This window comes from Amblyraja radiata, chromosome 10 (assembly GCF_010909765.2).
Source record: "Amblyraja radiata isolate CabotCenter1 chromosome 10, sAmbRad1.1.pri, whole genome shotgun sequence".
In the NCBI taxonomy this organism is placed as follows: domain Eukaryota; kingdom Metazoa; phylum Chordata; class Chondrichthyes; order Rajiformes; family Rajidae; genus Amblyraja; species Amblyraja radiata.
The window spans coordinates 6,569,650-6,585,100 of NC_045965.1; the positions used below are offsets into that span (position 1 = coordinate 6,569,650).

At 42.5% G+C, this 15,451-nt stretch overlaps 1 protein-coding gene across 2 annotated transcripts in view; it reads right to left on the bottom strand.

The window, feature by feature from the left end:
- The window catches only part of keap1 (kelch like ECH associated protein 1), a 64,817-nt gene that overhangs the window by 7,335 nt on the left and 42,031 nt on the right, over positions 1–15,451 (bottom strand). For both annotated transcript variants that reach the window (XM_033027907.1, XM_033027906.1), the window contains exons 2-4: positions 8,481–9,156; positions 1,651–2,336; positions 654–859 (exon numbers count right to left, since the gene is read on the bottom strand). In XM_033027907.1, the coding sequence (XP_032883798.1) occupies positions 654–859; positions 1,651–2,336; positions 8,481–9,023 (1,435 nt within the window). In that variant the 5' untranslated portion in view covers positions 9,024–9,156. The remainder of the gene's footprint in view (positions 1–653; positions 860–1,650; positions 2,337–8,480; positions 9,157–15,451) is intronic.

Below are 15,451 nucleotides of genomic sequence, written 5' to 3' on the forward strand. Positions count from 1 at the left end.
CACACTGTGCATGCTGATTGTGATGCTTATCTATGCTGATCCTATGCCTGCATTAGGTCTGTATCCGTCTACGCCATTCTCCTCTAGTTACCTGGTAATCATATTTGCCTCTACCACGTCCTCTGGCAGCTTGTTCCAGATAACCATCTGCTAATTCCAGTACCATTCTGTGTGAAAAACTTATCCCTCAGATTTCCTTTGAATTTCTTCCCTCTCACTGTAAACTAGAGCCCACTTGTTCTAGACTTCCTTGCCCTGGTAAAAAAGATTCTGACCATCTATCCTATCTGTGCCTGATTGTTTAAACCTCTGAATGTTGTCCCACAGCCTTCCATGTTCAAGTGAGAACCAAACCAAACTCTCCTTATAACCATAACCCTCCACATCAGGCAACGTCCTGGTGAACCTGACATGTGGCAACCAGACGGCACACCACATTTCGCATGCGGTCCAGTTTTGATTGCAACGTAACATCCCAACTCACACTCAGTGCCTCAGCCCTTGAAGACAAAAAGCCTCCCAAATGCCTTTTTCACGACTCTATCCATCTGTGTTGCCAATTTCAGCGAGTATGGATGTACGCCCAAGGTCCCTCTGTATGTCAACGCTCCCAAGAACCTGCCCAATTTGATGAATCTTCTCCACTGGCTCACCTGCTCCACTTCTCACAGTGTTCATTGATGCAATGGTGGTCCACCTATTGTCTTCAGGGTGATAGCATTCGGCTGAATTGAGACGATTGGTTCCATCAAAACCACCGAATGCATACAGTAGGCGATTTACGATCGCAACACCGACACCAATTCTACTGGTCGACATGGAGGCCACAAACTCCCACTGGTCTTTTTCTGGATCATACCTGCAAATACATACACCATTGTTCTCAATTAGCTCTAAACACACAATCCTCAGAAACTGGGCTTGATATATCTTTAAGAGAAGGACACAAAGTGCTGTAGTAACGCAGCGGGTCAGACAGCATCCCTAGAAAACATGGATAGGTGACGTTTCCGGGTTGGGATCTAGTATCTTTACTGAGTTTTACATCTAACAGTTTCCAATTTTTTTGAAAAAGTTGATTCAGCATAGTTAAAGCAAAGTCAGAGACATTGCCAAGTTAGCGATTAGAAGAATGAAAACAATTCAGAAATAATTTGAACTCAGAACTATAATTTGACATTTCAAAACGTTCATGTTACAATCCCAAACTAAATTCTCTGATCTGCTACGCAAAAGGATGAATGGGGCAGTGCTGCATCTTTGTATATTAAACAAAAACAAATACTGGTTTTCTTATCATATAACGGTACTTTGAAATTACCAACACAACTGCAGGTCACTTTACCAAACAAAGACATTAAGCTATTGGAATGGTGTCCAAATGAGCATTGAGTAATTATCGACAAATATGTTTGTTTTCAATCTTTTCCTCTATCTTGGGGTGTAGAGCTTGGTAATGTGCTATGTTACGATGTAGTCGTACACACAAGTGCTCACTTGCTCACTGTAGTCTACTGCTGAGATAAGCAGCAGGGCCACCAGACGTTGCATTAAGATTCAGAAGTCTCAGATTTAGGAGAGCGCGAGTGGGGAGAGCGGAAAAGGACGCAGAAAAATAAATAAATATATCTCATGAAATGTAGCTCAAACCTTTCCACAGAATTGTGATGGATGCAGCCTTCAGACCCACCAACAGCATAGATCAGGCCATCAATCACTCCTCCTCCAACTCTGTTCCTGGGAACATTCATTGGTGTGCGGGGGGACCACTGATTGTTCATAGGATTGTAACAATCCAAAGCATCTGAATCGGTGTTGCCGTCTGGCGAGTTGTTTCTGCCTCCGACTGCATAGAGAAGCCCATGCACCGTGCAGGCTGCTAAACCACTCCGAGGCATCGGCATGTCCGTCAATCGGATCCAGCAGTTCTCCAGAGGATTGTAGGCTTCCAGAAAATTCAGCGACTGTCGGTAATAGCCCCCTGCGGTGTACATTAACTGAGGAACGTTTGGAGACCGGCAGGGACATGCCTTGGTCGGTTTGTGCAGTGTCAGCTCCTTAAAGACTTCCACGAGGTAATCTTTGCACTTGGAATCCATTTGGAGTATTTCGCACTTCTGCAGTTGAGTTTTCAGGAAGTTTGGGGTGAGAGAATGGCACCTCACTGCATTTAGTAATGCATGTACGTATGGATGTCTGTTCTCAGGATCATATTTCACCCACTCGATGCAAGCATGATAGACTTCAGATTCACAACGCACGTTCAATTCATCTCGGCTGATCAGGCTGACCAATTGGCACTGAGTGAGGTTGAAGAACTCCTCTTGTTTTGCTACCTATCAGAAAAATGCAGTAGAATTTTGTTACTTCTTGGGAAGATAGTGAAGCATAGCTCTTGTAAAATATTATCCCTATTTAACTTTATTTGATCAGTCTTTTCATAAAATACATATCTTTAAAAAATTATTAAAATGTGGTAGTTACGAAACAAACTTCTAGTAATTGCAGGAAGAGTTCAACACATCTTTATACAAATTATTCTCAGAAATAATACACCTTCACACTCCAATCTTAATTAGCACACTTTAAAAAAATGATTTGGTATCTTTCCCCTTACTGCTGAGCTTTTGGAATGGGTAATGGAAGAAGATACTTCACATTAAAGATCCTCTTTAGTGCCAATACTTTCTGTTCCTTCTCCCCTCTCTCTTTCAAAAAACTCTCTCCACTTTTAAATGAGAAGTCAGACTGGTGCTTTAGTGACAGGTTCTCAGCATTAAAAGTGCATAGAACCTTCTTGTAGCGTTCACATCTACTAGATCTATTGAGCCTTTGTACAACTCCCAATTCAGTAAAAATAAATCATCTGCTCCCACAGGTTTACTCATGGAATGTTACATTCCCCAAAATACCATTGAAACTGAAGAGGTATCATAGTAATACACTTCAATACAAAAATCATTTGGGAAAGGTAAAGAAAGCTTGACGTGATCTTACAGCTTAGGAACTTGGATTTAAATCCAGCTTTAGCTTCATGGGGATACAAAGATTTTCAGTAAATAAGTCCTATCTACTCCAACCAATTCCAGGTATAAATAATGATCACAATCCTCACACCAACCCACCCTCCAAGGTTTACTTTTTCAATTTGTTTTTAAATAAATGGAGATGGAAATATAGGAATACTCCTTTAAAGCAGAGATACCTGTTGCTGTTCTACAACAAGCTGCCCAAGTATTCGATCATCACTGTAAACATTAGACACAAACAAATGGTGACATTTTCTTTGGTGCCATCTCTTCCTGTTTATCCCCCCCCCCCCCTCTTTTCCTCTTTAGTTTAATGTCCAGATGTTATTGATAAAGGGAACTTCTGCACACACACCGTCAAAACAAAATGCAGATGTTCAGAATTTATTCTAGTCTGGAGCTCATTAATAGGTTTGGAATGCAAATGTGTCAGCTTGCTTCTCTGCAGGAAGCAACAGCAGCAAAGTGGTGTCTTGCTAACGATCCTCTCCATTAATGTTGGGGCAGAAAATGAAAAACCAGCTCAGATGCTGCATCACTTTCATCGCGGATTGCTTCCTTTACTGCTGCCATACAAAGGGCAAGCCATTCTAAAAAAACCTCAGTTCTACGTTAAATTTGTTTTATTTTCTTTAAAAAGTGCGAAATTTACTTGATTACTTGATTTTTAAGAGCTTTAAAATCCCAGAGCAATTAAATGCTCATCATAACTTTGAACCCTGGATAGACACAAAAAGTTGGAGTAACTCAGCGGGATAGATGGCATCTTCGGAAGGACTTTGGGTCAAGACTCTGGAGCAGTTTTTGGAAGCGCTTTGGGGATCGGGGTTCCACGGTGCATTGTAAATGATAATTTTGCTGCTCAAGTTGTGCCAAATAAATCTGGCTTCTTGAGAACAACATGACAGGTATCACAATAAAAGGATGAACAGGCTTAGCAAGACCAAGGGTGGTGATTCCAAAGTCAATGCATGATCAATTGGAGTCTTCAAATCCTATTCCCCGCATCAACTCCCACTCTCCACATCTAACCCCACATTATTTTTTTATTAAAAGATAGCTCCTTTGCATTATTGAACCGTTCTACTCTAGCCTAATGAGTTGTCCTTATTTTTCCCCCAGTTCATGGATGCAATTTAAAACTTTGATTCAAGTCCAGAATTAGTAGTAGCTGGCACTAGTAAGGCAGACATCAGATATTTGACAGTTTAATAGCGGAAATGGAAAGGAATTTGGGAATTGGGAATAGCTGCACAGATGTACCCAAAGGGTAAAAAAATAGAAGCCTTGTTGCTCAAGACAAATCGAATTAGATTGTTTGCAAAACATTCAATTATTTATCATTATGCAATCTTTTATGAAACTGTTTTAATCAGTTGATCATGAAATAACGTTATTAAAATGGCAGCTAAAAACCTATCTTTTCAATCAAGCTTTTAACTGACTTTACTTCTTCTTCTGACATTGTAAAAATTACCTTTATTGTATTTATTTCAGCATACCCTTCAGCAACTTGTGTGCTCATATAGTATATGGGACTCTGTATTTAACCTCAGTGCTTTTGTTTTTTGTCTTTTTATACTCTCCATTTTTTTATTCTTTTATTTTATATTTTTTATATAAATCTGTGATTTTTATGCGATTAACTGTCTATGTCCTTACTGTTTTAAATTGTTTTTTTGTTTTTGTGGAAAGCATTTGGGTTGAATTCAATTTTATGAAAACTACTATCCAAATAAAGTTATTATTTTTATAATAAAATGAATTTTCAGATCAATTAAGTCGCTTGTTTTTTTGTGCTGTTGATTCGGTATTCATAGCTATTCCTACCTGTTTGTATGTTGTTGGACAAGGCAAATTAGGAAAAGGGGCAGGAAATAATTTATTTTGCAAAGGATGCATTTAATCTGCCACCCCAGACATTTGATAGATGTGCCAATATGGAGAAACATTTGTCTTAGCCCATAATGTATGGACATATAAATGATATGTCCTACTCTTTTTATGTTAAATCTGACAAGATATGCATTTATGTGCAAGAAGGAACTGCAGAAGCTGGTTTACACCGAAGATAGACAAAATGCTGGAGTAACTCAGCAGGACTGGCAGCATTTCTGGAGAGAAGGAATGGGTGACGTTTCAGGTCCAGACATGTATATATATCTGGCAAGGTCAACATACCTAATTTGGGAAGATGGTGAAAATAACCAAATGCCATTTCAGCGAAGTGTTGAAAAAGTGAACAATGTTACCATAGGTAATCCCACATCAAGGCCAAATAAGATTATGGACATCAGATTAGTTCCTCTAAAAAATGCAACCTAAGCATCAGAATAATTCAGTAGTTTCAAGCTTATCATTACTTTAAAAAAAAATCATTAACAAATTTGAATATTGCATTTATCACTACAGAGAAGTGAGAAGCAAGCTGCTTTATAGGACGACTACAATGCTTCTGGTGTCGGGTAGAGTTCAAGGATTTAGACCCAATAACCATGAAGAAACTGAAGATATTTGCAAAAGGATAACTTGTGATTGTTGGTATTCCCATGAACCTGCTACTTTTAATTCTTATCCTTCTTGTGGCAAAAGGCACTGATTTGGGAAGTGCCTTCAAAATAGTGTAGGCAGGTCAATGTCCGGGTATGAACATTACCCTGGTAGAAGCCTTGTCAATGACCCAGGCTGCTGCATCCAGAATGATATTGAGCTTTCAGCACTGGAGGAGTTTCACTCACCCAGGCAAGTGAAGAGTATTCTAACAGTCTTAGCAGACTATTATCTAAATGGTGGCCGATTAGGAAAAGGGGAGATGCAGCGAGACCAGGGTGTCATGGTACACCAGTCATTGAAAGTAGGCATGCATGTGCAGCAGGCAGTGAAGAAAGCGAATGGTATGTTAGCTTTCATAGCAAAAGGATTTGAGTATAGGAGCAGGGAGGTTCTACTGCAGTTGTACAGGGTCTTGGTGAGACCACACCTGGAGTATTGCGTACAGTTTTGGTCTCCAAATCTGAGGAAGGACATTATTGCCATAGAGGGAGTGCAGAGAAGGTTCACCAGACTGATTCCTGGGATGTCAGGACTGTCTTATGAAGAAAGACTGGATAGACTTGGTTTATATTCTCTAGAATTTAGGAGATTGAGAGGGGATCTTATAGAAACTTACAAAATTCTTAAGGGGTTGGACAGGCTAGATGCAGGAAGATTGTTCCCGATGTTGGGGAAGTCCAGGACAAGGGGTCACAGCTTAAGGATAAGGGGGAAATCCTTTAAAACCGAGATGAGAAAAAAAATTTCCACACAGAGAGTGGTGAATCTCTGGAACTCTCTGCCACAGAGGGTAGTTGAGGCCAGTTCATTGGCTATATTTAAGAGGGAGTTAGATGTGGCCCTTGTGGCTAAGGGGATCAGAGGGTATGGAGAGAAGGCAGGTACGGGATACTGAGTTGGATGATCAGCCATGATCATATTGAATGGCGGTGCAGGCTCGAAGGGCCAAATGGCCTACTCCTGCACCTAATTTCTATGTTTCTATGTAACTTGTCCCTCCAGTAATAAATGCAATGTCATCCTTCCTAACTAACCTGCCAAAATTGCAAAATGGTCATGTGACAGAATTCAGAAGGACTCAGATTTGATTTTAAAATTGCAACCAACTCAGCTTCTCTGTTCTGATGACCCAAACATGCACGATGCTTCATCCATGCAACCTCAGTACTCAGGATGTTTCTTTATCAGATGTCAGTGGCTGATTATTTATGACTGCAACCAGAATGCATTAATAAATGTTGGAAATTTAATAACTAGGCTTGCTTTTTGCACTAACCACCCCAAAACCCAAACACATACCTTTTTTGAGATATGTAGTTGTGAACCATTTGAAAGTTTCAAAACCAGTAAATTCAATTCAAGCAAGGGTACCAAAGTATTTAAGAGAGAGTGGTTAAATGGAATCCAGGTACAATGAGTTCTGCTATAACACAATAGTTGTATTCCTAAGAAACCTCATGCTATAGAAAATATTGTTATAAAAATAAGTGCACATCTCTGAAGATCTTTCCTGGTCCGAGAACACTAACGCAATTATCAAAAAAGCTCATCAGCGCCTCTACTTCCTGAGAAGATTACGGAGAGTCGGATTGTCAAGGAAGACTCTCTCTAACTTCTACAGGTGCACAGTCGAGAGCATGCTGACCGGTTGCATCGTGGCTTGGTTCGGCAATTTGAGCGCCCTGGAGAGGAAAAGACTACAAAAAGTAGTAAACACTGCCCAGTCCATCATCGGCTCTGACCTTCCTTCCATCGAGGGGATTTATCGCAGTCGCTGCCTCAAAAAGGCTGGCAGTATCATCAAAGACCCACACCATCCCGGCCACACACTCATCTCCCTGCTACCTTCAGGTAGAAGGTACAGGAGCCTGAAGACTGCAACAACCAGGTTCAGGAATAGCTACTTCCCCTCAGCCATCAGGCTATTAAACCTGGCTCGGACAAAACTCTGATTATTAACAACCACTTTCTGTTATTTGCACTTTACCAGTTTATTTATTCATGTGTGTATATATTTATATCATGGTATATGGACACATTTATCTGTTTTGTAGTAAATGCCTACTATTTTCTGTGTGCTTAAGCAAAGCAAGAATTTCATTGTCCTATACAGGGACACATGACAATAAACTCACTTGAACTTGAAAGAGTGTTTAATAGAGTAATTTTGCACAAGTGTCAATAGAGGAGATTGTTTGCCAAGTTCAAATGCCTTCCACAATAAAGGAGGTTTTTAAAAATTGTTTGAAAGATACAGCATGGAAACATGCCCTTCGGCCCACAGCATGGAAACATGCCCTTCGGCCCACACCAAGCATTGATCACCCGTTAACACCAGTTCTGTTATCTCACTTTTGCATCCACTCCCTCTACACATTATTTTAGGGGCTATTTTTGGAGGCCAATTAACCTACGTTTCAGGATGTGGGAAGAAACTGGAGCAACTCCAGTCCAGGATTGAACCCAAGTCTCTGGCATTGTGAGGCAGCCAGCTATACCAGCTACAACACTGTGCTGCTCCATGTTGTGTTCTTAACAGACAATAGTGTCTGATTACTTTCGGGGGTTTGCACAGAAACATTTCTCCCCCCCCCCAAGAGAGCTTTATTTCTGCACAATTTCAAAGTAATTTAAGTGGTTCTCAGGTTCCTGAAAGAAATTGGTTACAATTGATTCAGCCCATTTAATACAAATAGTGTTTCCTAATTCAATGATCGCATTATATCGAAGTAGCATTATGGAGACACACCTTCGAGCAGAAGTTCACTAATCAGCTGTGATCCAAGTGATGGAGCAAACAATAGGCTTAATAGCCTCCTCTTATTACTATGTTCCAAAAGCACCAGATAAATCTCATTGACCCATACAAAATTTTAAATAACCAATATTTGTACCTACCTCACTAAAGTGCAGGTATATATACTCTCTGGACTTTTGACTCAACTCAAGGCAGGAAATTTGCTCTGCAAATGAGGCGATACCAATGGCATTACTTGGATCCAATTGTTCCACCAGGAATTCGCAGCATGCTTTCACAACGCTATCTATCTGGTACATAACTGCTCCATTCATAACGTGCAGCACACATTTCTCTCCCACCGTAATACTGGCAGTGTATGCAAACTCAATCAAACGCTGCATGACTTTAGGGTGGATACCCTCAATGGGTATCACCTCCATTCCACATTCTTTCAAGCCATTGGTAAACATGGCCTTGAAAACAGGGCTACAGGAAGCAAGAACGATCTTGTGTGCAACAAATTCCTCTTCCACAGTATTGTGCTTCACCCTGAGTGTCACATCGCAGAGTTGCTTATTTAGACGTATCTCATTCATTATTTTAAAGGCCTCCACCGTGTGGCTTTCCAGTGTGTAGCTGAAGTAGCGGCTGGCATTTTGTGATGGCATCACCTCTGCCGCGCACTCAGTTGTCATCGACATTTCTCCAAAGTCACTATCTGCAGTTCATGTCTTCTCAGGAAAAGCAGAAAACGGTCACACAGATGTACATTTCAAAACCATTCGGGTCGTGTCCATCCTTGGCTTTCTTGGAGAACATCGCTTTCTCGGGCATCTTTGAAAGAAAGAAAAGTTGTTAATTTTGAAGAACAAAAGAATTGTTGTCAAATTTGCCTCATCCTTGATATAGATTAACTCAGTGCCCCACCTTCCAGTAAATACCTCCATCCTTTCTTACTCTTAAAGGAAAAATAGTTCTCTCTTGAATTCACTTATATTTTCATCTCAAATGATTATCCCTGACAAGTTATTTCAGAATTCATTATTCCTTGAGTATAAGAGAGCTACCTGGCACCTCCTTATTCCCATCCTAAAGTTTCAAACATTGGCCTTTAGTGCTTAAATGATTTGTTACAATTTAAATTTGGACATTAGTTTTGTGAAATCATTTTTGTTTTCATACAAATTGAGATTGTGGAATTTATCCAAATGTTAATCTTCCTCTTTTATTTTTTCCACCCCAAAAAATCGCATTCATAGAAACATAGAAAAGAGGTGCAGGAGGAGGCCATTCGAGCCAGCACCGCCATTCACTGTGATCATGGCTGATCGTCCCCCAACAATAACCCGTGCCTGCCTTCTCCCCATATCCCTTGACTCCACTAGCCCCTAGAGCTCTATCTAACTCTCTCTTAAATCCATCAAGTGACTTGGCCTCCACTGCCCTCTGTGGCAGGGAATTCCATAAATTCACAACTCTCTGGGTGAAAACGTTTTTTCTCACCTCAGTCTTAAATGACCTCCCCTTTATTCTAAGACTGTGGCCCCTGGTTCTGGACTGGCCCACCATTGGGAACATTTTTCCTGCATCTAGCTTGTCCAGTCCTTTTATAATTTTATATGTTTCTATAAGATTCCCCCTCATTCATTGTACAATTATAAGATTTCAGAATAAGACTTCATGATGCAGCATTATAGAACTTTGACCACATAACTTTGGCACACCTCAAAAGCTGCCTACCCCCCACACTGGATCCCTATCAGTTTGCCTACCGCAAGAACAGGAGTACGGAGGATGCCATCTCAACGGCACTTCACTCCGCCCTCTCCCACCTCGACAACAGAGACACTTACGTAAGAATGCTGTTCATCGATTACAGCTCAGCATTCAACACCATTATACCATCAAAACTGATCACCAAACTCGGTAACCTGGGCATCGACCCCTCCCTCTGCAACTGGATACTGGACTTTCTAACCAACAGACCCCAGTCTGTTAGGTTAGACAAGCACACCTCTTCAACCCTCACCCTGAACACCGGCGTTCCACAGGGCTGTGTGCTGAGCCCCCTCCTCTACTCCCTCTTCACCTATGACTGCACACCTGTACATGGTACTAACACCATCATCAAGTATGCAGATGATACAACGGTGATTGGCCTCATCAGCAACAACGATGAGTCGGCCTACAGGGAGGAGGTCCAGCACTTAGCAGCATGGTGCGCTGACAACAACCTGGCCCTTAACTCCAAGAAGACCAAGGAGCTCATTGTAGACTTCAGGAAGTCCAGGGGCGGCACGCACACCCCCATCCACATTAACGGGACGGAGGTGGAACGTGTTTCTAGCTTCAGGTTCCTGGGAGTCAACATCTCCGATGACCTCTCTTGGACCCACAATACCTCAACTCTGATCAAGAAGGCTCACCAGCGTCTCTTCTTCCTGAGGAGACTGAAGAAGGTCCATCTGTCTCCTCAGATCCTGGTGAACTTCTACCGCTGCACCATCGAGAGCATCCTTACCAACTGCATCACAGTATGGTATGGCAACTGCTCTGTCTCCGACCGGAAGGCATTGCAGAGGGTGGTGAAAATTGCCCAACGCATCACCGGTTCCTCGCTCCCCTCCATTGAGTCTGTCCAAAGCAAGCGTTATCTGCGGAGGGCGCTCAGCATCGCCAAGGACTGCTCTCACCCCAACCATGGACTGTTTACCCTCCTACCATCCGGGAGGCGCTACAGGTCTCTCCGTTGCCGAACCAGCAGGTCCAGGAACAGCTTCTTCCCGGCGGCTGTCACTCTACTCAACAACGTACCTCGGTGACTGCCAATCACCCCCCCACCCCCCGGACACTTATTATCACTTATTATTATTTATTTAAATCATTTGCTATGTCGCTCTTCCAGGGAGATGCTAAATGCATTTCGTTGTCTCTGTACTGTACACTGACAATGACAATTAAAATTGAATCTGAATCTGAATCTGAATCTGAATCGGATAATACTATGTGCAGTTCTGGTCACCCCATTACTGTAAGGATGTGCAGGCTTAGGAAAGGGTGCAGAGGATGTTTACCAGGATGCTGCCTGTATTTGGGTGTATTAACTACATGGAGAGGTTGGACAGACTTGGATTGTTTTTGTTGGAACACCAGAGGTTACTAGGAGATCTTATAGAAGTACACAAAGATAGGGTAGACAGTCAAAATCTATTTCCATAATGGAAACATTAAAATTCTAGAACACATGGCTCTAAAAAGAGAGGGGTAACATTTAAAGGAGATGGACCACACGTTCCTTTTTTTACACAAAGGGTGGTGAGTACCTAGAACGTGCTTCCAGGAGTGGTGTTCGAAGCTGATACGTTAGTGGTATTTAAAAGGTATATGTATGTGCGGAGAATGGAGGGATATGGGTGCAGGTAGATAAGTGTTGTGTAGACATAGTGGGCCAAAGGGCATATTCCTGTGCTATGTTCTAATGTTAAGATTTTAGAGATACAGCATGTAAACAGACCATGCGGCCCACCGAGTCCATGCCAACCAGAGATCACCCGTTCTATCTGCACTACCCTTCACACTAGGGACAACTTACAATTACAGAAGCTAAATAACCTACAAACCTGCCTGCCTTTGGAGTGTGGGAGAAAACCGGAGAACTCGGAGAAAACCCATACGCTCACAGAGAGAACGTACAAACTCCGTACAGACAGCACCTGTAGTCAGGAAGTTCTCGAATGGCATTGTACACCAAATTTGTATCAAAGAAACAGTTCCAAATTAGGTGTGGTTCACAATTTCAGATAGGGAGTCAAAAAAAATTCTGGTTAATAACAGCATATTCTCAGAGGAGGTGCTGTCTAGTTGATAGTGCTAGTTGCAGAAAGGCTGGATGCCTTCCCTGCCCTTTCACGTGGATGTAAAATATCTGGAAACTTAAGTATTCCTAATGTATTGTCTTTAGTCGCACCATGACTTTGTTTTTGTTTTTTGCAATACTATTGGGGTTATTCATTTACCTGAGATTATGTGTTAAATATATTCTCCATGTGTATTGTGTTTACAGGCCTGTTATGTACTGTAAGTAAGAATTTCATTGTTCTGATGTCAGTACAAATGACAATTAAACACTCTGGACTGTTGAAAGTCCTGGCCAATATCTGTTTGTCATTCAACACTGAAACAGATCACTGAAATCTTTTATTTCACAGCTTTTACTGAACTTTGAGTGATGGCACTGAATCGCAGGTAAACGCAACTCAAGTGTGCTTCATTGGCTGTGCATTCCTTTGTCCCACTTGGTTGCATTCCTAAGAAATCACATGTAATAGCAAAAAAAAGGCTTTAGAAAAACAATAGCTTAATTGTGGAAAACTTCATTAGTGGTGAGAAAATTTCAGACACACTATTACAAAGTCCCACCTTACCATAAAACATTATCTGCTCATTCCCCACCCACAGATGCTGCCTGCCTCACGGTGTTTCCCCAGTTTATTTTTTCTTCGTCATACCTTGAAATGTAGTTCACCACTACACGCTGCCAAGCTGCCCCTCCCATTCCTTCATTTAGATACAACATCAGTTTCAACCTTAACGTGAAATTCTCTCTTAATATGGTTTCTCTTAATATGTTCCCTTTTAATTCACTTTTTTCTTGTTGCAACTGATCTAGGCATCTATATTCAAGGAATTTATCCATTGTGGTGCTTGTACTAATTCAGTTTGCCCAATGTACATTGAAATCCCTAATGAAAGTTGTATTAACTTTACAAGAACCTTGAATTTCCTTATTCAAGAGTCAATAGTGTTTTATTGTCATATGTCCCGGACGGACAATGAAATTCTTAAGGGTCTGTCCCACTTGGGCGTCATATGCGACATCATTTACGCGTCACGTGATGTCATTATAGAAGTGTATTATATATGGTGCGCATTACGCACGCATGGTGCGTGGTGACGTAAGCAGTGACGCGCGGCGCCTCAGGATTTTGGGATGTACAAAATCTTTGCGCGCCATCTGCGTGAAGCGCAAATGATGCCCAAGTGAGACAGGCCCTTTACTTGCTGCAGCACACCAGAATATGTGAATATATAAACATTGTATATAACGGGAAACAAAAAAAAGTTCAATAAATAACAAATATAGTGCAAATAACAGATAATAATATAGTATTTTGCAGTTCAGAGCTCATAGCTTATTCGTCGTTGTGTTTAATAGCCTGATGGCTGTGGGGAAGAAGCTGTTCCTGAACCTGGACGTTAGTCTTCAGGTTCCTGTACCTTCTTCCTGATGGCAGTGGTGAGATAAATGTGTGGCCAGGATGGGGTGGGTCCTTGATGATTGTCTGCCTTTGAGGCAGCGACTACGATAGATCCCTTCGACGGTGGGGAGGTGAAAGCCGGTGATGGACTGGCACTTCTATTCTCTGACTCGTCCCCATCTGTGATTCGTCCAACCACAGTGGTGTAATCGGCGAACTTTATGATGGAGTTTGCACTATGACTGACTACGCAGTCATGAGTATAGAGTGAGTACAGCAGGGGGCTGAGCACGCAGCCTTGAGGTGCTCCCGTACTAATTGTTACTGAGGGTGAAGTGGTTCCTCCAATTCGAACAAACTGTGGTCTGTGGATGAGGAAGTTGAGGATCCAATTGCAGAGGGATGCACAGAGGCCCAGTTCTGTGAGCTTGGTAACCAGCTTAGAAGGGATGATGGTATTAAACACCGAGCTGTAGTCTATAAACAACAGCCTGACACAAGTGTTTTTATTGTCCAAATGGTCCAATGCGGAGCGGAGAGCCAGTGAAATTGCATCTACCATTGACCTGTTGTGGCGGTATGCGAACTGTAGTTGGTCGAGGTTCTTGTCGAGGTAGGAGTTCATGTGCACCATAACCAACCTCTCAAAGCACTTCATCACCACAGACGTTAGTGCCACTGGTCAATAGTCAATGAGGTATGTCACTTTACGCTTCTTGGGCACCAGTATTGATGCCCTCTTAAAGCAGGTGGGAACCTCAGACCTCAGAAGTGAGAGGTTAAAAATGTCCACAAAAACTCCAGCCAGTTGGTCTGCACAGGTCTTGAGAATTCGACCGGGTTACCATCAGGTTCAGGTGTTTTCCGAGGGTTCACCCCCCTGAAGAACCTTCTGACGTCGGCCTCTGTGCCTGTGTCTGTCAGGGCGAATGGGGGCTCGGGAAGGCACATCAGTGTTCTCCCCATCGAACCGTGCGTAGAATACATTGAGCTCGTCAGGGAGTGATGCTTCGTTGTCGTTTGAGCCACCTCCTGATTTTGCCTTGTAGGATGTAATGGCAATCAAGCCCTGCCACAGTTGCCATACATCCGTCTCATCCTCCAGCTTAGAGCAGAAGTCCCTTTTGGCCTTTTTGATGACCTTACCAAGGTCGTATCTGGACTTATTATAGACCTCTGCATCACCAGACCTGAATGCCTGGGATCTGGACTTCAGAAGAATGCGGATCTCATGGTTCATCCAAGGCTTCTGGTTAGGAAACACTCAGAAGGTTTTTGTTGGAACGCAGTCCTCCACACATTTCCTTATGAAGTCTGTAACGACTGTGGCATATTCATTCAGGTCCATTGCTGAGTCCTTAAACATTGTCCAGTCTAGACTCGAAGCAGTCCTGGCGTTGTTCCTCTGCCCCTTCCCCCCCCCACCCAACCAGTTCTGTACAGACCTCACCTCTGGGGGTGCTTTCTTCAGTTGCTGCCTGTATGCAGGAAGAAGCAGCACCGCTGAATGGTCGGATTTTCCGAAGTGAGGGCGAGGGATAGAGCGATAGGCATCTTTGAGCAGTGGTCGAGGGTGTTTGATCCTCTGGTGCTGCAGGAGACATGTTGGTGGAAGTTAGAGAACGATTTCTTCAGGTTGGCTTTGTTGAAGTCCCCGGCTACGGTGGTAAATGCCTCGGGGTAAGCCGTCTGGTGCTTGTTGACCACGGCGTGCAGCTTTGACACGAGAACAACTGTTCTGCCTGTAAACATCTCCCAATGATTCCTGCATCAAGATACGGTGGAAAACCTCAAGTTCATGCATTCGGAACATTCAGCAGTCCGGGGTAAATAATGCAGAGTGCACGGACCCCATCTATACGAGAGATCGC